Here is a 26,967-nt window from a genome sequence, read left to right on the forward strand (position 1 = left end):
TGTGTACAAGAATTATTTATTGCTAATTGATTGCGAATAAAATTAGGAATGATTTGCGCCGCAAATAACAAAATACGTTCTGAACTGAGACATTAAAACGAAAAAGCAAGCCAAAGTGCGTTACTGTGCATCATAGTAGGTTTAAGTGCATCACATCGCTTATCCTAAGAATATGCGATACGCTTTCGTACTGTGGTCAGATATATTATTCAACTCAGTTTTAGGCTGGATTAAAACTTAAGGTTTACCTAAGTCAGCTGCGAATCTCAACGTAGTTACTTTCGTATTACACTGGTAGTGGACAGGTTATAAATAATCGTCATCTTGATAAATAGGCTATTTTAACTAAAATTAATCAGTAGCAGCATTAGCGGAGACATAGTTATTTACAATACAAGAAATTTTACCATTAGATGAAGTATGTTAATTTTCACACTTATTGCTCAAAGATTGCGCGTACATATCTAAACCAATTAAATATAAACACTTTTGTTTTCTTAATTTTTTCTTTGATTATACAAAATACGATTTTTGACCACGTCCTTCAGACTATATCAGTTCGCTTTGGTGGTCTTCCGGTGAAATGTTGTTTTGTATATAAATGTACAAATATTATCCTAATCAGCGATTCTACCTACCACAATTAGAAGTATTGTTCAGTGTTGTTATGTTTGTGTGTTTGGTTGACTCCAACCCTTACAGGTTAAATAAGTTTAGCTCAATGCCTGAATTGGCCCCTCTAGGGGAAGGACTCACACTTCGTCCACGTAGTGACCCTGCACGACGGCAGACTGATGATACCTTCGGCGCGAAGCGAAGTCTTCGTTCTCCTCGTTCAATTGTGCGGCCGACAACGGTACATTCGGACAGGAAGGAGTCACCACTACCTGCTCGTAATCGTGCACCCGTTTTCTACAAGTTGTATGATTTAGTTATTATGCAAGTAATACTATTACATCACCTTTGAAAATTACCCAAAGCATCTGAAAACGGCATTTTTGAGCCACACGAAGAAACGGAACTCATGAGCTAGTCCTGGTTTGACAGCGGGATTCGCCGTACCGACGTAGAACCATAGTACGAAAACAGTTACCATGCAAATCAGGGCAAAAACCCAGTTTACCAGAAACATCACGAACACCTTCACGCCGGCCTAAAAAGAACAATGTAATCAAAGGTTACCTTGCCAAACCTTAAGTTCCTCATCTCTTCGAAATACTCACGCCCATCAGCGAGGCCCATCGATTGCAGAAGCCGGAGTACCAATTTTTCGTTTTCGAGTGAATCGGCGGTCTTATAGGGGCGATCGGTTCGTCATCTGCCTCGGACAGCGAATTGGTTCCGGCTGTACTGCCGGTTCCATCGCGGAATATCACTTCACTGTTCATCGATGTGCTGTTTGATAGCCCTCCGTTCGGATAACCACTGCCGCCGGTTCCCCCATTCGCCAATGGACGAGCGTTTCGATTGGCTTCGGTACTTGAAGGCACGTGATGTGGTGAATTTGTTGGACTCTGCAAAAGGTAAAAGAATATAGCTAAAATTTTGAACTCAACAGTTTATTAAAGGTTTTATTCGTAGCCGGTGGATAGGTCTGGGTCAAACTCTCTCTTTTTTTCTTAAATTTCCTTCGATTTTTTAAATTAAGTTAATATAAGCTGATATAAATTAGCATGACTCTGTAACATTCCATTGTAAATGTTTCTCTGAAAAATGGAACATTCTTAAGAATTGTTTTCAGAGAAATTGAATTCTAGGAAATGGTTTTTGGGTGAATGTTGTGGAATTACATATTCTTGCTGCAAATGGAGTTATTTTTTGTAAATTTCATAAAGTAACTCTTAAGCTTCCCTTAATCCCAGAAAAAAAACTTATTTTTTTTTTATCTGTATTAACGAGATTTTTAGCCTTAGGCTAGTTCATCTCGGGACCCACGCTTTACTTCCCTTCCGAAGGAAGAACTCGCATTTTGCGAGTTTGTCGGGAGTGGAATTCGATCCCAGGTCCTCGGCGTGATAGAAAAACTTAAATTAATTCGCAAAACAAAATTAGATATTTTTGATAAATTTTTGCTTATAGATTCATTTTTTAATAGAAAATTTATTATTTCTCTATAAAAATGCTTTTATTGGTATTTAGAATGAGAAATCTATTGAAGTTTCTTCACAATTTTCTGAAAAATGTTTGTACCTACATTTAAATGTCAAAATAGCAAAAAAATATAAGACCTAGTGCAGCAAAAGCCAGGACTATACTAAATTTAAACAAGAGAGACCTGAGGGTAATAGTGGGCCTGATTACCGCGGTCACTGCCCCAGTAGGTACCATCTAAACAAGATTGGAAAAATCCAATCATCTGAGTGTCGTTTTTGGCAAGGTGAAAATGAATCCGCTGAACATTAACTCTGCGGCTGTGGAGAGCTGTCCAATCAAAGGTTGTCAATATTTGAAAAAGGGTTTAGAGCCCTTGGAAGTTTCGCTAAGTAAACCTAACAGGGTAATAGACTTTATAAAAACGAGTTGTGCCTAGTTGGGATCGAGTGTTTTATTAACCAATGTCTATCACAGCTCAATTGTGACAGGATAATCGATTAGTGTCAAATTAAATATGGGTCATACCATAAGATTTCAAAAAATGTATAACAATTTTGCTTATACTTTGCACTTCGGCCTTGTTCTATGTTTTACCCCAATGAGCAGGGTGGCCACTCAATTTTAGTTTTGGAATTCCCGTCTTTTTCCCGGTTTTCCCGGTACGATTTTTCAACTTTTCCCGGTTTTTTTAAATGGACATTTTTAGAGTTTGTAACACCCAACTCACGTTTTACGTAAAAAATGGAATAATTTTAAAAAATTCACTCGAAATTATGCATTTAACTAGTAAACACTAATACTTTTCCTCAATAAACCATATTTAACCGATATGTGTCCGACAAACTTTTTGCTTTTTTCTATACAGTGCTTTTTAAATGTACGCTGGGTACCCGGGTAACCTCTCGGCCACATAAGGGTTAAGAACGATTACAGTTGTCTTGCAACAACGTTCTAAATGAGGGGGTTAGAAGCAAAGGGGTGTAAGTGACAAAAACCCACTTTCGAGTAAATGAGGTTTGAAGTTTTTGACCAATTTTTCTTCCCATACAAAATGTATGGAGTTTCAAAATCAACCCAATTTTCTCTGATTTATTGTAATTTTTGCAATCATCGTAGGAACAATCTTAAAAAAGTTTCTGAAAGCTTGAAATCTGAAGAATTTTATGATATGCTCAGCTCAAAATCGTCAAAATGGTCACTTACACCCCTTTGATTCTGGGCCCCTCAAATGATGATAAGAATAAAAATAATACCTGATACCCTCTCCGTCTTTTAAGAATGATCACCAACCAATGATTATAAATATTCTCAGTAAATGTTAGGTCACACCACAAAAGCTCAGCTTACTGGCAGCAGCTTAAATTCCTCTAAATTTTCCCTAATACGGGAATAAAAAAAAAGAAAGTTTAGCTGAAACAAAGTGTAATTCTGAACAAATATGTTTTACTACATTATTCTTATAACAAATTTTACATCAATCATTTTACATAAGATGTGGAGTAATTCGAGTAATATGCAATCAAACGAATCGATTTTAGGATCTTACAGTGTGACAGTGTGAGTAAAGTACAGTTTACGTACATACTGTAGCTCCTTCCCGGGTAGAGCTTAATGGCAAAAGAATGGCAAATTTTACCATTAAAACAGAATGTTTGAATGGCAAAATGTGTTATTTGTTTGTTTGAAATAAGAGTTAAAATAGCAAAAATAATAACAAAATTTTGGTAGCAGAAACACTTAAAAATAACTTATTTTGCCATTGTAATAACAAAGTAATGGCAAAGCATGCGGATTAAATTGAAGAACAAAATAAGTTATTATTGAGATATTGATAACAAAATAAGACCCAAATTAACTGTTATCGGTGAATAACAAAATCTGACATTCTTGAGTTATTGATAACAGAATAAGAACAAATTTAGCTGTTTATGTGGCGATCAAAATAATGGTAGGTCAAGTGGTAGGTTTAGTTGTTCAAATTCAATTTTAAAATAATGGTAGATTTAGTTATTATTTCAAAGTAGCAGAAGAAAGGTAAAATGAGCTATTTCTTTTTTTTCTTCAATAAAATTTAAGTTCATCAATCAATGTAAAAACAGTTTTATTTTATGGAAATTAAAAACTCAAAACGAAAGAATCCGGATTTGTTTACTTTTGCGAGATACGTCGAATTGAAAAGTTATGCTTGAAATATACAATTATATAATAGCTAATGGTATATTAAGAGTAAAATATGTTATGATGCCTAATATTTATAAATAATTTCTCACAATATCAAAATAATGGCAAATTTAGCTAGGAATGTAAATTATGTTATTGTTTTTGATATTTCATACAATTCATTATAAAAGGTGCTAAATTGCAAGTTTTAGCATGATAGTAATTGTTGTTATTGATGTGTTATTTTGCATTATTCATGAATAACAACATATCAATGACAAGATTTGCTATGATTGTATATTTTGCTATTGATTTGCCATTTTAAGTTTTTCATAATAACAGAAGAATGGCAAAACGAGATATGATGTCAAAACTAGTTATTATTTTGTCCTTTGTTTGCCATTAGCCTCTACCCGAGTTTTACTAATATTTTTTTCTGATGAAACTGTATCAAAGAAAAGTTTTTGGGAATACAGTCCTGTTGAAGATTCGGCGAATATTTTCGTGGCATCGTAAAGTGAACGTTGAACAGAAAAACCTGGCTGGTACTTATGCTGCTTTTGAATACTTAAGTTTTACTTGAACAGCATTCTGGAAATTTAAGTCTTTAAACAAGCCGAAATAAATTTGTCCAATTTTAAATATCGATTCTAATCTGAAAACAATTTTGGACTAAAGACGTAGTCACGTGCTTGCTTCTAGAAATATATGAAGTATTAATCTTTTATGTCTCACGACAGCCAAACAACCAAAAAAAAAGCGTACCCGAAAAAACCTGAACAACTGGCTTACTTTGGAATAGTTGTAAATTAATAATGTTTTGGAATTTTAGATAATGGTTCTACCATTTAAACAAGTAGTTAGTAGTTAAACTAAAACTAATGGGGTTACAATAGTATTCTGAAAACTATTACATCTAATTTCGTTTGTCTCAAGTTGGTCAAACATGTTGAATATTCTGATCGAAAGATACAATTCTTTCACTTCAAATTTACTTTCAATATTTAACCCTCTACTTCCCATGGTTGCTCTAGAGCATAACCGATGTTTGACGAACTCGAAACAAACGAAAATAAAAAAAAATATGATGCTATAGTTTTTACAATACAATTGTAATCTCATTAGGTAAACCCAACTACCAACACACGTTTCAATAGTAGAACTATTGATAAATAATCAAACAACTAATGACTTACAACTATAAAACTTTTTCCTTGATTTCGAAAATTTCTGCCAATTTAGAATAAGTTTTGTACAAGCACTTTTTTTCGGAAACGCTTACTTGACATATTAATAATCGTTTAAAATCGTGGAAAGGAAAGGGTTAATCCTTTATGAAATTGTTTACTTTTGAAATGATGCTGAAGCTCTAAATTTATTCACAGATCCGATAATTTGAATTCAACTTGCTTATAGAGATTATCGATAAGTTGTATAAAATTCAAATATGTTCACCAAATTCCTTTCAACACTAATTTTCCCGGTAATCATCTCAAATTCCCATTTTTTCCCGGTCGTTCTGAATTCCCGTCTTTTTCCCGGTTTTCCCGTTTTTCCCGGTTCGGTGGCCACCCTGAATGAGCCACTATTTTTGTTGTTTGTGTTGAAAATGAAAGTGGTTGTTAACCTTCTGTAACTCGCGCGGTTGACCACCGCATGCTGTACAAATACCACAGCGCGACCGGTCGAGGGTTAACCCTCTACTTCCCATGGTTGCTCTAGAGCACCATCGATTTTCGACGAACTCGACAGTCGAGACAAACGAAATTAAATGAATATGATGCAATAGTTTATAGAATACGATTTTAATCTCATTGGGTAAACCCCACTGCCAACTACTTGTTTCAATAGTCGAACTATTGATAAACAATCAAAATACTTTTGATTTACAACTAAAATTTGCAATAACTTTTGTTCAAGCACTTTTTTTCGTAAATGCTTTTTTGGCATAGAAATATTTGTTCAAATTCAAATCTTATCAATTTCAAATTATTATCGCGTAGGCACCAAACTTTGCGCAGTGCCAAACATTGCGCATTTGGGTGATAACCACTCCAGCCAATTGTTTCTACATTCATGTTTCTCACACATGCCCACAATCGGTGGAAAAAAGTTTACATTATATTTACATCTGCAAATTTGTTTAACGATTTTTTTAAAAAGTACGCAAAGTTTGTATGACATTCCGTTCAAAAGAGACCTTAAAACAGTATAGGAAAAACAGTAACTTACAGAAAGATTTTTATGCCGCGTTCGTTCCGGGAACAACTGATCGAGATCGTTATTTTCCTGGTAGTCTCCCGTCGTTCCATAGTTCCTAGTCTCATACAACGGACTCTGCGCCTGTATTCTGAAGCGCTCCTCTCGTACGTTTTGAATGTCAAATGTCTGCGCTAGGGCAAAATACGAATAATCGATGCACGCATAGGTCAACAGGAACGGCATGGTCACGATCGGTGCCAATGTGTTGATGTCACCAACGATGATGAATGTCGTTGTTACGGTGGCCACCACAGCCATAGCATAAAGGGGGACTTTGTTTGGACCGCGACCCATGCCAAGTTTACCGATTCCGGGAATCACATTCTCATTGGCAATGCTCTGTAGGACTCTCGGGGTTCCGTACATTGCTCCAAGGCAGGACGACATGCTGGACACGTAGATTCCGGCAAGGAGAAGGAATGGCACTGCGGATACTTTCACCGCAATCATAAAGTCCGTTAGCAGGGTATACCTTACACAAGTGGCACCCAGGAATAGGATAAATACCATGTACAGGAATGTCGACGTACTCAGCGCCGCTAGTGTTCCGTTCGGAATGTCTGTGGACGGCGCTCGAAGATCTCCACTCATATTGATTCCGGAAAGAATGCCAGTGATTGTTGGGAAAAACACACCAAACACAGTAAACCATGTCGTGCCTTCACTATAATTCGGCCAAAGATTTAATGCCATGTGGCCTTGACCCCATCCGTCGAATCCATGTTCCGGATCCTCTCCGGTGAAACTGCCTACCATGAAGTTCAATGCGGATACAAGTAAAATGATTAGCAAAGCGAACTGCAATTTCACGACCCACTTTACACCGGCCACGTTGATAACTCCTAGTAGCAGTACAGCCGCAATGGCGAACAATCGGATGGCCCATTTGTTACCCTCCAGGCCAACCAATCCGGCCATAGATTCTCCGAAACCAAGCACATTCAGTGCACATCCCACTGCCTGTCCGAAGCAGTACAACATTCCAAGCGAACCTCCAAATCGCGATCCCAGCGTGTGGGCTATCAGGAAATACACTCCTCCACTTTCCACTCGACAACGTTCGCATATTCCGACCGCCGACAGCACCGAAACCAGGGCAATCGCCACTGCGCAGAAAATTATCAACACGGCGTGCATAATGCCAGCCTCGGCTACAATCCATCCGGAACGCAAAAACACAATAACTCCAAAGATGTTGATCAAACAGGACGTGAATACTCCGTCCCACGTTCCGAACAGCACCGGTTGTGATATGAAGAAGTTGCTCCTCCACCAGGGCTTATCACCCTGATCCTCGGCGAAAATCTCATCCCGTCCGGAGGCATGGTGTCCTCCGGCGCCATAGTCGTACTCGTTACCTAAGTCTACAAATCCACCGACGTTGCCCCTGGTTCGGGCTCTATCCGTGGGGGATGAATCATCATTGCCTAATCCGTACCTGGAATACGAAATTGCAATTTTAACAGTGTTCTAAGAGAACCATATAACTAGACTCACCGAGACCAATCTACGTTGTTCCTTTCCGGCATATTGACACCTATTACTATTAATTTCACGCTTCCACGTCACAATAATAGCACTTTTCACTCTTCTTTCAATCAAGTGCTTCAGTACAGCTGGATCAATTTTCTTCTCAACGCATCAAAAATGTAAACAAAATACGAATAATCCTTTGAGGATTAGCTCTTCCACCCAACCACCCAACGCAACTCATCAACGCCTAGCTGTGCATCATCGTCATCGCCAGCAACATTATCATCGATCTTGATTCAGCTGCAGCGTCGAAATGGAATGTGATGTCATGTTCTTTTTCGCTATCCTTCCGAGGGGCCACAAGACAAACTTTCTTTTGTCACAAGCACTTTTTCTTCGAAGCGACACTTTTCGCTCATTAATGTTCTTCACTTATCAATGTGATGATTCTACCGATTACGCACTTATCGAGAACCAGCAGTTCTTGATATTCCCACTTATTTTGGCGATTGGATCGAAAAACATGCAAAAATTCTTGAAAAAGACACTCGCGACGACAAACCGATGGGGGAAAAGTGCGAATGATCGATGATTGAAACCTCATCAGTCATCATCCGCCTGCCGCTCGACGCAGAACAACGGAGACAACACAACAGGGGAAATCCCGAGCAAAAACTGATAAGTGATTTTGACGTTTTGACGGGTAATGACGGTGTAATATCTTCCTCTGAATTACACCGGCTGCGTGCACTGAACCCAAACTTCTGCTGTTTTTCTTATTTATTGATCCATCAGTATGAGCCATTTTACGAGACGTTTCGGATCAGCTGATTGGGGTCTCCAGTTAGCCTAGTGGTTAAGGCTATGGATCACCAATCCGGAGACTGCGGGTTCGATTCCCGTTCCGGTCGAGAAAATTTTCTCGACTTCCTGGGCATAGTGTATCATTGTGCTTGCCTCACAATTTACAAATTCATGCAGGCAAAGAAAGCCCTCCAATTAATAACTGTGGAAGTGCTCAAAAGAACACTAAGTTGGAGAAAGAGGCAGGCCAAGTCCCAGTTAGGACGTAAAGCCACAAAGAAGAAGAAGAAGGATCAGCTGATCGCTTAATTTCATGTCGCGCTCAAGCCCGTGAGTGTTAATATCAATATCAACACTGTTGTCGTTTCGTAAAATAGACTCTTTTCAATTAAGAAAAATGTATTGATTTTTTTTTGATTTTATACAAAAGAGCTTCTTTTTCTGAACCACCAATCCACTTATCCGCGAGCGGTAATGGCGGCGGCGGGAACAACTAACCGAGGGGCGATTCACTTATGTATTTTCGATGCATGCTGATGTATTGAAAAGCGAATGTGTGTATTTTTTGTGTATTTTTATGTATTTTTTGTAATAGTGTAATATTTTGCACTTTTTGAATTAACTTGTATTGATGTGTATTTTGTGGTTTCAAATCGAATCAAAATTCTAGATTGAGTTTAAATAAGGGCGAAAGTAACATGAGAGAGTTCTCTTAATCTAGGTGCTGCGAATAGAAACGGTTTTATTTTTCAAGCTAGCTAACACACACCAACACACTCCCGGCACACAGCTTGTAAACACGCACGAGCGTTCAATTTTCTTGCAAACACCTCTCTCAGCGCAGTTGTCAAACATGCCGTCGCGACGCTGTTCGGAAATGGTAAACATGATCAATCCACCATTATTCCAGTTTTGTTTTCGTGTGCAAAGTTTATTATTTTCCATTCGCGATGGAAATTTTGATGGATAGTTATTACAAAATTAGCTGAAAAGGGTTCAAAACAATGTTTATCCTTCTCCTCGCTTTCCAACGGATTGACAGCGGCAAATGGAGATATCGTGACTACAGTTTTGATTATATCCGCAGCACCTAGATAACAATACTCTTCAATCAAGCACACAGGTACAACAAGGTTTAACATAACCTCTATCTTCAATGTTTGGCTCCCAATGTTTGGCTCCCGCAGAGAGAGCATATTGAGTCAGTCCGCGATACTCAGCTCTTCATCGACTCTCTCTTCTTCAAATTAAAAAGACAAGATGCACGTATGGTTGCACTTTTTGGCCATAAATCGCTAGGTTGCGATGCAATCTAGCGTCTAAGTGTAAACAAGTTTGGTTGAATTTGCATCTTGTCACTTTAATTTGCAGAAGAGAGAGTCGATGAAGAGAACTCTCTCATGTTACTTTCGCCCTTATTTAAACTCAATCTAGAAATGCATTTTTCGAATAAATGCATTTTTTTATACTTTTCCCACAGACAAACAGACGTAACACTCTTAAAAACGGCTTGGCACATGCATTTAACTATCGATTCAAATTTCATTTGATTTCCGCGATCCTTCCACCAGAGGCGCTAATGTTCGTTCGCTTTGACGTTTGTCAGTGTACACGTTGCTGAATGATGCAATCGAAAGTTACAGGCGATTTGTGTAGTAGTGTGCGTGTTTGACAAACATCAAATCGAAATCCATTATGGCCGACAGTGTCGCGCGCGGTTCTACCAACAGGTGGCAGTGTGCTCATAAAAAAGACACAGGGCAAAAGTTTTTGAGGAATTTCCTCTAAGTGTTACGTCTGTTTGTCTCTGCTTTTCCAATTCCACAGTTTTGTGAATCATTGTTTGTAAACACACGGCACGGCACGGCACGGTAAAGGCTGGGTATGCTGCGCAATTCAGATCCCATTGTGATCCACTAGCCTCTGCCCAGCAACTCCTATCCCTACCTCCACGCGGTACCGGCCGGAAACTATGAGCAACCTTAGGGAAGATCGGGTAACCAACCCCGGTGGGAACTTTGGTCGTAGGCTGACAGGGAAGGGGGGGGTTTGCTTCGGCAAACCTGAGCGTCTGTTCTCCAGGAGGAGCGGCTCACAACAGCGTCTGATCCCCATGTTAGGGGCGGCTGATCTACGTCCGAGTGCCAGGGAAGGACTCTAAGCTCAACTGTGCACTATGGTCCTCCGGAAAGTAGGGGTTTGGTGTCAGGCCCTACGAGCCAGCCGTAAAAACCCATTGTAACGGAAAATCAGCAACAGAATAATACGAACCGAGACCAACGGCAACGACCCCAGCGAACAAAAAGGACTTGCGATTGGAAACTCGGTACGTGGAACTGCCGATCTCTCAACTTCATTGGGGGCACCCGCATACTCGCCGATCTACTGAAGGACCGCGGGTTCCGCATCGTAGCGCTGCAGGAGGTGTGTTGGACAGGATCCATGGTGCGAACGTTTAGAGGTAATCATACCATCTACCAGAGCTGCGGCAACACACGCGAGCTGGGAACAGCTTTCATCGTGATGGGTGATATGCAGAGGCGCGTGATCGGTTGGTGGCCGATCGACGAAAGAATGTGCAGGTTGAGGATCAAGGGCCGATTCTTCAACTTCAGCATAATAAACGTGCACAGCCCACACTCCGGAAGTACTGATGATGACAAGGACGCATTTTACGCGCAGCTCGAACGCGAGTACGAACGCTGCCCAAGCCACGACGTCAAGATCATCATAGGAGATTTGAACGCTCAGGTAGGCCAGGAGGAGGAATTCAGACCGACGATTGGTAAGTTCAGCGCCCACCAGCAAACGAACGAAAACGGCCTACGACTCATTGATTTCGCCGCCTCCAAAAATATGGCCATACGTAGCACCTTTTTCCAACACAGCCTCCCTTATCGTTACACCTGGAGATCACCACAGCAGACGGAATCTCAAATCGACCACGTTCTGATTGACGGACGGCACTTCTCCGACATTATCGACGTCAGGACCCATCGTGGCGCCAACATCGACTCCGACCACTATCTGGTGATGGTCAAACTGCGCCCAAAACTCTCTGTCATCAACAATGTACGGTACCGGCGACCGCCACGGTACAACCTAGAGCGACTGAAGCAACCGGATGTCGCCTCAGCATACGCGCAGAACCTCGAAGCCGCGTTGCCAGACGAGGGCGAGCTCGATGAGGCCCCTCTAGAGGACTGCTGGAGTACAGTGAAAGCAGCCATCAACGACGCAGCCGAGAGCACCATCGGGTACGTGGAACGGAATCGACGGAACGAATGGTTCGACGAAGAATGCAGAACGGTTTTGGAGGAGAAGAACGCAGCGAGGGCGGTAATGCTGCAGCAAGGGACTCGACAGAACGTGGAACGTTACAAACAGAAGCGGAAACAGCAGACCCGCCTCTTTCGGGAGAAAAAGCGCCGCCTGGAAGAAGCGGAGTGTGAAGAAATGGAACTGCTGTGCCGTTCCCAAGAAACACGGAAGTTCTATCAGAAGCTCAACGCATCCCGCAACGGCTTCGTGCCGCGAGCCGAAATATGCAGGGATAAAGACGGAGGCCTCTTGACGGACGGACGTGAGGTGATCGAAAGGTGGAAGCAGCACTTCGATCAGCACCTGAATGGCGTGGAGAACGTAGGCACGGGAGCCCACGGCAACGGAAGGAGCGACGACGCCAGTGCAGCGGAGGACGGAAATGAACCAACTCCCACGCTGAGGGAAGTTAAGGATGCCATTCACCAGCTCAAAACCAACAAAGCAGCTGGTAAGGATGGTATCGCAGCTGAACTCATCAAAATGGGCCCAGAAAAGTTGGCCACCTGTCTGCATCGGCTGATAGTCAGGATCTGGGAAACCGAACAGCTACCGGAGGAGTGGAAGGAAGGGGTAATCTGCCCCATTCACAAGAAAGGCGACCATTTGGAATGTGAGAACTTCAGGGCGATCACTATTTTGAATGCTGCCTACAAAGTGCTATCCCAGATCATCTTCCGTCGTCTGTCACCTAAAACAAATGAGTTCGTGGGAAGTTATCAAGCCGGCTTCATCGACGGCCGGTCGACAACGGACCAGATCTTTACCGTACGGCAAATCCTCCAGAAATGCCGTGAATACCAGGTCCCAACGCACCACCTGTTCATCGACTTCAAAGCGGCATACGATAGTATCGACCGCGCAGAGCTATGGAGAATCATGGACGAAAACGGCTTTCCTGGGAAGCTGACTAGACTGACTAAAGCAACGATGGACGGTGTGCAAAACTGCGTAAGGGTTTCGGGTGAACTATCCAGTTCATTCGTATCTCGCCGGGGACTGCGACAAGGTGACGGACTCTCATGTCTACTCTTCAACATCGCGCTGGAAGGTGTGATGCGACGAGCCGGGCTCAACAGCCGGGGAACGATTTTCACAAAATCCGGTCAATTTGTGTGCTTTGCGGACGACATGGACATTATCGCTAGGACATTTGGAACGGTGGCAGAACTGTACACCCGCCTGAAACGCGAAGCAGCAAAGGTCGGACTGGTGGTGAATGCCTCAAAAACAAAGTACATGCTGGTAGGCGGAACCGAAAACGACCGGATCCGTCTGGGTAGTAATGTTACGATAGACGGGGATACTTTCGAGGTGGTGGAGGAATTCGTCTACCTCGGATCCTTACTGACGGCCGACAACAACGTGAGCCGAGAAATTCGGAGGCGCATCATCAGCGGAAGTCGGGCCTACTACGGGCTCCAGAAGAAACTGCGGTCGAAAAAGATTCACCCACGCACCAAATGCACCATGTACAAAACGCTAATAAGACCGGTGATCCTCTACGGGCACGAGACATGGACCATGCTCGAGGAGGACCTACAAGCACTCGGAGTTTTCGAGCGACGCGTGCTAAGAACGATCTTCGGCGGTGTGTAGGAGAACGGTGTGTGGCGGAGAAGAATGAACCACGAGCTCGCTGCACTTTACGGCGAACCCAGCATCCAGAAGGTGGCCAAAGCCGGAAGGATACGGTGGGCAGGGCATGTTGCAAGAATGCCGGACAACAACCCTGCAAAGCTGGTGTTTGCAACTGATCCGGTTGGCACAAGAAGGCGTGGAGCGCAGAGAGCACGATGGGCGGACCAGGTGGAACGTGACTTGGCGAGCATTGGGCGCGACCGAGGATGGAGAGCGGCAGCCACAAACCGAGTATTGTGGCGTACTATTGTTGATTATGTCTTGTCTTAATGATGTTGAACAAATAAATGTATGTATGTATGTTTGTAAACAAACAAAAAAATCCCCCAAATTGCAACTATAGTGCTTGATCAAAAAAATTCACGAAGTTTTTCTCTTTTCATCGTCTGTTTGTGGCCGGCAACCTACCGATATTATTGGTTCTTGCAAAAAAGAAGAGCTCAGCGAATCACCAAGCAAATCCGACAGCAAATCACTATGCCTTCCCGAACTCCAGAAGACAGCCTCGAAAGTTGTGATAGCATTTGCCAAGGAACTGGAGAGATACCGATGAATACATTGTGCCGTTTTTCGAGCCGCTGGAATACATAACTTTGTCTCTGCAACCAAAATCATTGCCACCTTGGACTGCGTTAAGGAATTTAAGAGGATTGGCTGCAAAGTGTTCAATGTTCCGACCGCTTCGCAGAAAGAGCGCTTCAGAAGGGGAACGGTGTCTCATTCCGTGGACATCCATTATCAACAGAGCGCGGAATCTTCGCATCAGCTGAACGACAACGATTTGCCCGTGGAACGTTGTGTCGACGAGCCGCATCCCCCAAAGCAATCATTTCAATTTCCGACGAAACGGCGTGGTCACTTCCTCAAACTGGAATCCCGTATTCTCGCCCGTTTCTATGGACAAAGCAGCGAACCAATTACAATTCTTTAACGCTGCAAGTTAGCTAAAATGTATTTGAAACTGTTTTTATTATATCCAAATTATATCTATCATTGCTTAATAACTGAGGCTATTTTATGTTGTAATTCAATATATTTGAACAAAGTTCAATTAGAGAAATTCATTACCTCGTGAAACCTAGCACAAAGCAAGACATATCATTTAATTACAATAAAGGTTCCTTTACTGATATTAAACACTCTTCTTCGTGGTATCCGGTAAGGGAAAACTAACCGGCTGGTTTATTGTGCTTTTTCTGTCTAGTGTCCTACTAGACAAATCCTAGTTTAGAAAAATAGAGAGACATGCTATGTCGTCTATTCGAGAATCAAACCCACCCGGATAAAAACTAACCATAGGGTATTTGGTGAAAACCATTCCTGTACCATACAGTGTACCAGCTACAATATAGTGTGTTGTGATGGAATGGTTCGCTAAAAGCTTTGTACATTGGTAGCTACTATACATTTACATCCGATCTTTATGTAACAATATATTATACTGTTTTTCTTACGTTTGAACCATTCTCTCAGTCGGAATTCGCTCGTTGAGCCACATTGTTTGCGCATTGCTTTTTTATCATGTTTAGGTTGGAAGTAAAAATAAAAATTTTGTAAATTTTTCAATTATTTTCACATTTAGAGCCAAACTGATACGTTATGAAAGATACATATATAACCAATACGACAATTAATTATCTTCATCCATTTTAGTCGGTGAAGTGAAAATACAGATGATTATGAAACCACCTGGTCCAAAGTGCAAGTACAGTCATGACTCGCTGGTTGGGGGCTTAATAGTTGGGTGGCTTTTTAGTTGGGACCCCGTTAGTTGAGCTGTCAGCCAACTAAAAAGTACCTGGATGTCATAATTCAATGTCAAACTGAAAATGACAACCAATCTGTAATTCCGAGGGGCGAGCTAATGAGTTTTTGATTGCTTAAACTTTACTGATAATCGAGAAGAATTTCTATTTCATATTTCTTAAAAAAAAAGAATATGTACAATTACTTCGAAACAAATGCAAAACATCGACAATCTTTGTTTTGTTGATCATTGAAAGTGTTTTGTGCTTGCTTTTTGTCCGGGTGGTTTCATAAACATCTATATTTTCACTTCACCGACTGAAAATGGGTGAAAATAATTATTTCTCGCATTGGCCATATATGTATCTTGCAAAACGTATCAGTTTTGCTCTAAATGTAAAACAAATTGATATTTTTTCCTTTTTGCTTCCAACCTAAAACATGATTAAAAAAACAATGCGCACGCCCCTTGTGCGGCTGTCACTTCACCCAACTAGCGAATCGAATTCGTTGGTTGGGTGGAGGTTGTGGCTCAACGAGCGGGTTCTGAATGGAGGATAACGTGCCTCTGGAGCCGGCCTTCTGATTCTGATTCAGATGATTATGAAACCACCTGGTCCAAAGTGCAAGTACAAAACGCTTTCAATGATCGACAAAATAAAGATTGTCGATGTTTTACATTTGTTTCGAGGTAATCATACATATTGTTTTTTTTTAAGAAAAATGAATGAGAAATTCTTCTCGATTATCAGTAATGTTTAAGAAACCAAAAAACTCATTTGGTCGCCCCTCGGAATTACGGGCTTTTTCACGGGCTGTTCGGGCTCGTTCGGAAGTTAGCCATCAATGTTAATTTCTTTTCCCGATCAGCCTAGATAGCTGTGTAGTGTCGGTAGCGGTTGTCTCAATTGGCTAAGAATAACACTACGGACCGCCTGATTCAGTGGTAAGAGTCCACTAAACAGGTGACCCCTAATTCATGGTGTTATGCGGCTTTATGCTTACCGTGCCAAGGAATGAATGGTTAGAGGGGTCTAATAAAAACCTAACCACAAACGGAGCCTGTGGAGAATTAGGGCGTCCTCCACAGTATTACGCCCTTACTGCGCTAACCGGAGCAATAGTGCAGTGGACCTTGCTTTTCTCCGAGATAATCAGTTGCCCTTCTTAAGTCTCAAATTTGAGGCTAAATAAGGGCGGGATTATTCAAATGTTGTAAATTAGCTTACATTACTACCTATACGGTTTCGCTTACTGCGTTTTCGCCATTGGCGTTTTATCAATTGACACCGATTTGGTTTGTCGTTGATGTTCCCTTTTGATGTTGTGATTGTGAAGAGTGTAATCCAGTCTAGTTTGGGTAGTGGCTACGGCTAGGAAACCTCAGATCAATTTTCAGCGTAAAAAGCGTGCGTAGCCCAAGTGGCTCTACTTCAAAAAGTTCATTTTCGTAGGGTAACTTCTGTATAGGTTACCTTGTGAACCCAGTTTTTCTTCTTTCATTATAAATGAAGTGTCGTGCGTCGAGCATGTTATATCTTAGAATAACGTTAACAGTATGTTTCAACCTTTCCTTATGGATGCCTTCAAGCAAGCTCTTGTATTCAGCAATTTTTCGTTGATATTTGGCAGTATTGCTACGATGATTACATCATCTGAAGTAGCTCAAACATTAATTTGAGATGCTTCAGTTTGATGGATTACTTAGGTAGTACAGTTCATGGATAACTTAGCATAGAATTGCACCTAACCAATCTCTGCATGAGCAGAATTTGTCATGAGTTGACTGATTGGAATGTGTCAGATGAGGAGTCTCCATTTGACCTTCTTTGCACTTTTGAGTGTTCCTTCGCAAAATTTGCGTATTCAGGCGTCCCTGCTCAACGAACTAGGAAGCCTGTACTAATTGGTTGCGACCACATTTTGTGGATAACTCGCTTCTATTGCTACTCCAAGGGAGTTTCATTGTGGTTTTGTACCTACAACGCCCTCCATTGTGGTATACCATAACTATTGCTTTGAAAGAAGCTTGTCCTCTGCGGTCTGTGCGGACTGCAAGAGGTATTCCTGAATGGAACTCTGATCTCTTCAAGTTCAAAATATCTTCGGATAAACCATTCTTTTGTATAGTTACGAATCTCTAGCTTCCGCTTGAGAATTATAGCTGTATAATCGACTTAGTGGGCTCTGAAAAGCACTGCATAATTCAAATCTTCAGGAGGAAATGGGGGTTTGTCCTATTTTTCTGCAGAGGAATTTGAGTATTTCAAACATGTTTTGAACTCTTGTAGTTTTCTATGGGGTATTTTCATGGCGTGAATTTACTTTGTAGTTTTACCCCGAAAGGGTGCGTGAGATGGAATGAGTTTCAGATTTATCTGGTTACCTCGTTCTTTCTGAAATGCTTGAAACGCATTGTCGATTATCACATCTGTGATGTTCGTCTGGCTGACATGCCTACTCATGTGAACTCACATGCCTCCCAATTTGGGATGTCCACAGTGACTCTTTTACACAAAGTTGTATATGTTTTCAAGAAAGTACTCGCTCAAACGTAGGTTTGGCGGTAATTTCTTGAATATTGAGGATGCTTTCGATGACGTGCCTTTCAATGTCATATTGAAAGTCGCATGATGTCACAAGCTACCTCCACTGAGCTATAGGCTCTCTTTACGCTTATGCGTTTTACAGTGCCCTTTTCAGGGCACTTAATAAACCCATTGTGGTATGGGCTATGAGCTCTCATTGCGCTTATGCGTTCATTCCCTCTTCTAGGGTACCCCTTCCTATTTCATCTTCCCTTTTCTAATCCCATTCCATCCCTTGTCCCCTTCTCCCTCAGGTAAATGATGAAATAGGCTTATATGTATGGCGATGGCACAAATGTCCCAAATGGAGGATAACGTGCCTCTGGAGCCGGCCTTCTGATTCTGATTCAGATGATTATGAAACCACCTGGTCCAAAGTGCAAGTACAAAACGCTTTCAATGATCGACAAAATAAAGATTGTCGATGTTTTGCATTTGTTTCGAGGTAATCATACATATTGTTTTTTTTTAAGAAAAATGAATGAGAAATTCTTCTCGATTATCAGTAATGTTTAAGAAACCAAAAAACTCATTTGGTCGCACCTCGGAATTACACATTGGTTGTCATTTTCAGTTTGACATTAAATTATGACATCCTGGTGCTTTTTAGTTGGCTGACAGCTCAACTAACGGAGACCCAACTAAAAAGTCACCAAACTATTAAACCCCCAACCAGCGGGTCCTGACTGTATTCCAAAACAATCTTTTTCAGTGCATTTTAATTATTTATTCAGTTTATGATTTTTTTCCGTGCTTTGTTTCGTTGATGTTCGTGACATGTTTGTTGCAAAGGAAATGAAAGAGAAAAAAGTGAATAAGTTGAAACATCTATTTAAAGTCAATAAAATGTTTAAATAAAGTGGTAAACCAGGTGTGCTAAGGACTGCATATCCAAGATATATGGTGGGCTAGGTCAACCCGGAAAGACGCAGGCCAGATTACCGTAAATCAGTGGATGAGTTCAATACTATTTTTTCTCTTCTTCTCTCATGTGAAATTGCCTTGTACAACAACCGAATTAAATGCGATTTATCTTTGACATTTTTAACATAAGGACAGGACTGGACACTGAAACGACTTCTGATATAAGTTCGTCTTCGCTTTTTAACCTAACTTATAGTTGAATCGAACTCTACAGTTTTCTCATGAGTTGTTATGTACATATTTCATAGTTCAGTCAAACTGGAGCCTCAATATTGCAATAACGGTTAAGCACGCTGTAATGATACTTATGTACCTCGTCATCCACTTCATGCAACTACATTAGTGGTCTAATAACACGCGCTAGGCATAGTTTCATCATGCCGCTCAAAGTGTTGCCACAAATAATGCTTAGTTTGCAAAACCCAGTTATCTGGCTGGTGGAACATGGGAGCCTAAGCTTCAACTGTTAATGCAATCAGAGGCTACTCAGACTTAGACGAGTTTAGGTTAGTTTGGCTAGAACTGCCATTATCGAAGGAACATGACGAGATAATATAACATTACAGTCGACTCTCTATGTCTCGATGTTCTACATCTCGATATCTCTCCCTATCTCGATGGTTTGATCGGTCCCTTCAATCTGTATACTTTTTTCCTCTCTACATCTCGATATTTCCTTATCTCGATATCTCCCTATGTCGATGCGATCTCGTTCGTTTTTGTTCTAGATTTTCTCTCTACATGTCGATATGCCCATTTTCACAGGTTACTAGACCTCGTTTCCTAGGTAGGTACAAAACATTCTGGGAAGGCGAAGTGACATTTGTTTGTTGTCGGTTTTTCCTAGTAACGGAGATTTTTTCAATCTAGTATGCATTACAAATTGGTTCTTCAGTTCTATCTCTCCCTATCTCGATGGTCCCTTCAATATCGAGACCTGGAGAGTCGACTGTATATGGTTTATCTAATGTAAAACAATACAACATAACCAAAAAGAACCATTCCAAAACCATGATTAAATTTATAACCAGTAGTGAAATTACAATTAAAAACAATATATTTACGGTACATTTTATTGTTTGAAACCATTCGTGTACCATACAATGTACGGTATATTAAAGCCCACGTATCAGTATTTCGAACAATTCATTTACAATAAAATATATGGTTTTGTAAAAAAATATATATGGAAAAAAATATTTTTTTATATTGTTACGATACTTAACAACCCGTATAGTATATTGTAAAAATCTTATTTACAATTCACTGTATGGGTGTCTACATTACATCTTATTGTTTTTGTATTTTTTGTTTTTACAGTGGTGTTTATTGTAACAATATGGTTCTAAATAGTACTGTAACAATACAACATTCGGTTTTTCTACTGTATTTTTTATTCGGGCAGCCTTTGACAACAGACAAATTTTGACTAACTCAAGCATAATCTGCTGGATGATTTTCGAGATTGAGAAAGTTTTATTTATTTTTCACTTGAGTTGTCACCGGGACAAGGAAGATAACTTCTTCCGGTATCTAATCTTTGGCATCTGCATCCGAGTTTGCATCTTCCGAAATTGGATGAGCTTTTGCAGATTATTTTTGTTCTGCAACAGTAATTTCCACAATTTGTCGATCGAAAATAGTGATGAACGTGGAGTTTGGATCCATAATGTAGTTTGATGCCGGACTTCCGATCCTTCAGGTGGATGACTGGCTATCAACGGAATTCATTATCTTCCATATAAAACGCCATAATAAACAGCTTCAAAGTGGTTGGTGATCAGATGTTAGCAAATATAAATATATTCTTGGAATTTTCAATTAATGTCTTCGTAATTAATCAAAAATATTACAATTATATGTACTTTTGCATTTTACTACGAATTTTATCAAATTTGTGCATTGCAAACTAATTTTTTGCATTTTCGAGGAATTGATCGCATTGACGTATTTATGCACTTTTATTTCGAATTGAGGTATGTTTATCGAATTTTGTGCATTTTCGATGCATTTTTGTATTTTTCGTGGTATGAAGAGGTATGAAGTATTTTTGTGTATCTTGTATTTTCAATTCAGTAATGCAGCAGAGTGGATTGCCCCTCGCAACTAACCGATTCAAATTTTGACGTTTCTTGGGGATCGCTATCGGATGGCGCCACCGAACGGTGGGTGAAGAGGTGAGGAGGAGAATGAAACTGTTTTGACTTTCCCCACGAAACGTCAAAATCCGAACCGGTTGGTTGTGCCCCCGGCCGCCATTACCGCTCGTGGATAAGTGGATTGGCTTCTTTAGCGGTGTTGAAATAATCCCATATTCTGAATCTGCATGTCAAGCTGAGCCAAATTCCAAATTTTCACTAATTTTGATGCCCGGGAACCTATTTAAAAATCAATTTGAAGTTTGTATGGGAGCGATTTGTCAAATCACCCCTCGTCGTATTTTGTACAGGATGGAACTGCCAAGCAGTTGCCCAGCTATCAAAAGGCGATTTCAAAAAATCTCTTTGAAATTGATTTTAGGTACCGAAATAAAGTTCTAAAAATCTGAAAAAAATCATAGTGGCCCGGAAAAGGGTGTTCTTTCGTATAAAATTTAAAAAACAATATTTTTTCAAAATTTAAAAACCCAATAGAGCAGAATTTGGTTCAGTGCTATTTTCTATAGCCTAATCGATAGAGCTCATTTTCTGGGCATAACGTGATTTTATTGGATTCCAATAGCTTTGTTTTGATGGTTAGAATAACAAAACATTGAATTTTCGTGGATAGAATGACAGTTCAATCGATAAAATGATAGTTCGACCCGAACAAAAAAAAAATCCCATACAAACTTCAAATGCTTTTTAAAAATAGTTCCCGCACTCAAAAAATTATGAAATAAATTTTGGATTTCGATTAAAATTTTTGGGTGAAGAATCCGATTATAAAATAATCCCCAATGAACTACCTGCACCGGTTTCCGACACATGTCACCGCAAGAGGCGCTTTAAGTTTACTTCATCTCTATCGGAAACTAATAGAAACAATTTAAAGTTCCATCAAACTCCAACAGATGGCGACTCTATCGACCAAACAACTTAGGGAAGATTCATTTATTACGTCCATCGTTTTTCGGGATTTTTAGACCCCCCCTCCCCCCTCTGTCACGCTATTTTCCTATACCTAATACACGTACTGTCACACTTTCTTAGACCCCCCCTCCCCCCAAAATGTTGGACGTAATTTTTGAACGTTCCCTTACAGTGATTGTCCCAATCTAGGGAAGAATTTAATTTATATGTTTTTGCTTCTGATTGAACTTTGAATAAAAGTTTTAGACCACATTTAAGCGCATTGTTTTCAATTTGCACTCTTTTTTTATAAAAAGAAAGTTTATGTGACATTTTCTGTTTAAAATGAGTATAAAATTTATTATATTTATCATTTCAAATATCATGTAGTGCCGAAAATGGTGCAGTACGGTAATGCTGCTATAGCAACATTTTGACAGCTCTTGCGTCGGCAAATCAACACCATCACCGGAGTCGCGATCACAACAACCAAAAACAAAAACGTAAATAGAGTGAAATTTTTGAAAATTTCTTTTGATTCGCGAGTGATTTCGACGAAAAAATCGCGATTGTGTAGATTTTGAGTGTTTGTTTTACGAAGAGAACACCATTGCGGATGGAAATAGGAAGTGGGGGACCAACGCTGTACTGTAACAGTAGGAAGATGCGACTAAAAGACGTTTTACGAACGAGGTTCAAATTCAAGAACCCATCAGTAATAATCTGATGCTTCCGCAGGAGAAAAACAGGTATGTCGTGTGGTGCTCCTATTATTCATGCCTAAAGTTGTAATTCAACATCGTGTTTTTTTAGATTGATCACCAACCGTCAAGAAGTACCTCCTTACTGAACGTGATCCATGTGAAAACATCGGCCAAACGGGAGCTTGTAAAAAGAGTGCGTAGCAGTCGGGAACGAGAACAACGCCGGAAATGTAGCTGTCCAGAAGACACAAAAAGGGTGTGAGTACCGCTTACTGGTCGTTTATCAAGAAGACCCTATCCTCTTCTTCCGTTGAACAAGACTACACCCACCCCTGCTCGATAACCTCCATCTGTTCCGGTGAGGCGACTGGGGAGCAGCTTAATCTGGGTTCGGATTGGTCGCCGTATAAATAGCAAATTTGTCAATAATGAAGGTAGGTATTTAATTTACGCTAAAACCTATGTTAATAATACAACTTTTAGATTAAACTTTTTTATATTTCAGAAGAAAAGAGTGGCATCCGGGTCTGGTTTCGTGTGAAGCCATCGTCTCCCACGCTTCACACGAAAACTGGACGTGATTGTCCGGCATTGGAACCGATGCCAAAGGTGAATCGCGGCGGCATTTTCGCGATTGCTCCGTCACGACCAACCGAGCAGATCCGACATCCACTTCCTGAATCCCAAAGCAACACACCAATCGCAGGAACAAGAATACCGATAATGTGAAGATAACCTGTAGTATGTACCTAGTAGGGTATGATCGTGGAGGAATGGTACCCCTCCACCGAAACGATACGAATACCTGCGCTGGCCGGTTAGTGCCCCTAGGAGCTGATGATAAATGATTTTTTTTGCTTCATGGACGAAGTCATGATGGCCTCTTCCAAAGTATCAACAAAAGCAATCTTCTTGTTATTGTTATTCAGGCCTCCTTGTTATGTGACGACCATTCCAACATGATATGCCGTGTTTCATCAGAATTACATACATCTGTTTATATATATCATGTAAGATTGAGAAAACAAGACGAGGTGTACATGTATAAATTACTTTTCACATAATTCAATGTATAAAACTATTCTTATTTGAACTCTGCCGAAATGCCCAGTTTTGAAAAAGTAAATCGTTTTGTAGTTCTGCAACATAAATGAGGCCTCAATGGCATGGCGCACATTTATTATCTAATATATAAATAAAATCTTGAACATTCAAGCGTTCAAGTGAAATAAAACTGCATTGTTATTTCTCTCAACAGTTGACATTCCAGTAAAATCAAACGGGGGGACAGGATGAACCTTCTTAGCAACAAATTCTTCTATATTGGAAGAAAGTCTTATGGACACCATGGGTAATTCCATAAGTTCCAAGTTTTGCGTCACCTCGCAATGTGGGAGGACATGGTGAACCTTCTTAGCAACAAAATCTTACATATTGGAAGAAAGTCTTATGGACACCATGGGTAATTCCATAAGTTCTAAGTGTTTTGCGTCACCTCGCAATGTGGGAGGACAGGGTGAACCTTCTTGGCAACAAAATCTTACATATTGGAAGAAAATCTTATGGACACCATGGGTAATTCCATAAGTTCTAAGTATTTTGCGTCACCTCGCAATGTGAGAGGACAGGGTGAACATTTTTAGCAACAAAATCTTCTATATTGGAAGAAAGTCTTATGGACACCATGGGTAATTCCATAAGTTCTAAGTATTTTGCGTCACCTCGCAATGTGGGAGGACAGGGTGAATCTTTTTAGCAACAAAATCTTCTATATTGGAAGAAAGTCTTATGGACACCATGGGTAATTCCATAAGTTCTAAGTATTTTGCGTCACCTCGCAATGTGAGAAGACAGGGTGAACCTTTTTAGCAACAAAATCTTCTATATTGGAAGAAAGTCTTATGGACACCATGGGTAATTCCATAAGTTCTAAGTATTTTGCGTCACCTCGCAATGTGGGAGGACAGGATGAACCTTCTTAGCAACAAATATTGGAAGAAAGTCTTATGGACACCGTGGGTAATTCCATAAGTTCTAAGTATTTTGCGTCACCTCGCAATGTGAGAAGACAGGGTCAACCTTTTTAGCAACAAAATCTTCTATATTGGAAGAAAATCTTATGGACACCATGGGTAATTCCATAAGTTCTAAGTGTTTTGCGTCACCTCGCAATGTGGGAGGACATGGTGAACCTTCTTAGCAACAAAATCTTACATATTAGAAGAAAGTCTTATGGACACCATGGGTAATTCCATAAGTTCTAAGTATTTTGCGTCACCTCGCAATGTGGGAGGACATGGTGAACCTTCTTAGCAACAAAATCTTCTATATTGGAAGAAAGTCTTATGGACACCATGGGTAATTCCATAAGTTCTAAGTATTTTGCGTCACCTCGCAATGTGAGAAGACAGGGTGAACCTTTTTAGCAACAAAATCTTCTATATTGGAAGAAAGTCTTATGGACACCATGGGTAATTCCATAAGTTCTAAGTATTTTGCGTCACCTCGCAATGTGGGAGGACAGGATGAACCTTCTTAGCAACAAATATTGGAAGAAAGTCTTATGGACACCGTGGGTAATTCCATAAGTTCTAAGTATTTTGCGTCACCTCGCAATGTGAGAAGACAGGGTTAACCTTTTTAGCAACAAAATCTTCTATATTGGAAGAAAATCTTATGGACACCATGGGTAATTCCATAAGTTCTAAGTGTTTTGCGTCACCTCGCAATGTGAGAGGACAGGGTGAACATTTTTAGCAACAAAATCTTCTATATTGGAAGAAAGTCTTATGGACACCATGGGTAATTCCATAAGTTCTAAGTATTTTGCGTCACCTCGCAATGTGGGAGGACATGGTGAACCTTCTTAGCAACAAAATCTTACATATTGGAAGAAAGTCTTATGGACACCATGGGTAATTCCATAAGTTCTAAGTATTTTGCGTCACCTCGCAATGTGGGAGGACAGGATGAACCTTCTTAGCAACAAATATTGGAAGAAAGTCTTATGGACACCGTGGGTAATTCCATAAGTTCTAAGTATTTTGCGTCACCTCGCAATGTGAGAAGACAGGATGAACCTTCTTAGCAACAAATTCTTCTATATTGGAAGAAAGTCTTATGGACACCATGGGTAATTCCATAAGTTCCAAGTTTTGCGTCACCTCGCAATGTGGGAGGACATGGTGAACCTTCTTAGCAACAAAATCTTACATATTGGAAGAAAGTCTTATGGACACCATGGGTAATTCCATAAGTTCTAAGTGTTTTGCGTCACCTCGCAATGTGGGAGGACAGGGTGAACCTTCTTGGCAACAAAATCTTACATATTGGAAGAAAATCTTATGGACACCATGGGTAATTCCATAAGTTCTAAGTATTTTGCGTCACCTCGCAATGTGAGAGGACAGGGTGAACATTTTTAGCAACAAAATCTTCTATATTGGAAGAAAGTCTTATGGACACCATGGGTAATTCCATAAGTTCTAAGTATTTTGCGTCACCTCGCAATGTGGGAGGACAGGGTGAATCTTTTTAGCAACAAAATCTTCTATATTGGAAGAAAGTCTTATGGACACCATGGGTAATTCCATAAGTTCTAAGTATTTTGCGTCACCTCGCAATGTGAGAAGACAGGGTGAACCTTTTTAGCAACAAAATCTTCTATATTGGAAGAAAGTCTTATGGACACCATGGGTAATTCCATAAGTTCTAAGTATTTTGCGTCACCTCGCAATGTGGGAGGACAGGATGAACCTTCTTAGCAACAAATATTGGAAGAAAGTCTTATGGACACCGTGGGTAATTCCATAAGTTCTAAGTATTTTGCGTCACCTCGCAATGTGAGAAGACAGGGTCAACCTTTTTAGCAACAAAATCTTCTATATTGGAAGAAAATCTTATGGACACCATGGGTAATTCCATAAGTTCTAAGTGTTTTGCGTCACCTCGCAATGTGGGAGGACATGGTGAACCTTCTTAGCAACAAAATCTTACATATTAGAAGAAAGTCTTATGGACACCATGGGTAATTCCATAAGTTCTAAGTATTTTGCGTCACCTCGCAATGTGGGAGGACATGGTGAACCTTCTTAGCAACAAAATCTTCTATATTGGAAGAAAGTCTTATGGACACCATGGGTAATTCCATAAGTTCTAAGTATTTTGCGTCACCTCGCAATGTGAGAAGACAGGGTGAAC

The 26,967-nt window shown here is 40.4% G+C and overlaps 1 protein-coding gene and 1 long non-coding RNA gene across 2 annotated transcripts; one reads left to right on the forward strand and one right to left on the reverse strand.

The window, feature by feature from the left end:
• LOC115263319 (solute carrier family 12 member 8) lies at window positions 1-8,644 on the reverse strand. The gene is made up of 5 exons (XM_029866576.2): window positions 8,014-8,644; window positions 6,487-7,954; window positions 1,224-1,514; window positions 975-1,153; window positions 1-912 (listed from the first exon to the last, which is right to left on the reverse strand). The coding sequence occupies exons 1-5, from the start codon at window positions 8,043-8,045 to the stop codon at window positions 753-755; spliced, it is 2,130 nt and encodes a 709-aa protein (XP_029722436.2). The 5' UTR covers window positions 8,046-8,644; the 3' UTR covers window positions 1-752.
• A 13,623-nt stretch (window positions 8,645-22,267) lies between these two features.
• On the forward strand, window positions 22,268-23,863 carry LOC134287253 (uncharacterized). The gene is made up of 3 exons (XR_009997157.1): window positions 22,268-22,812; window positions 22,877-23,201; window positions 23,273-23,863. It is a non-coding gene; the product is annotated as an uncharacterized LOC134287253 (long non-coding RNA).
• The last annotated feature ends 3,104 nt before the right edge of the window (window positions 23,864-26,967 follow it).

This window comes from Aedes albopictus, chromosome 2 (genome assembly GCF_035046485.1).
Source record: "Aedes albopictus strain Foshan chromosome 2, AalbF5, whole genome shotgun sequence".
Taxonomy (NCBI): domain Eukaryota; kingdom Metazoa; phylum Arthropoda; class Insecta; order Diptera; family Culicidae; genus Aedes; species Aedes albopictus.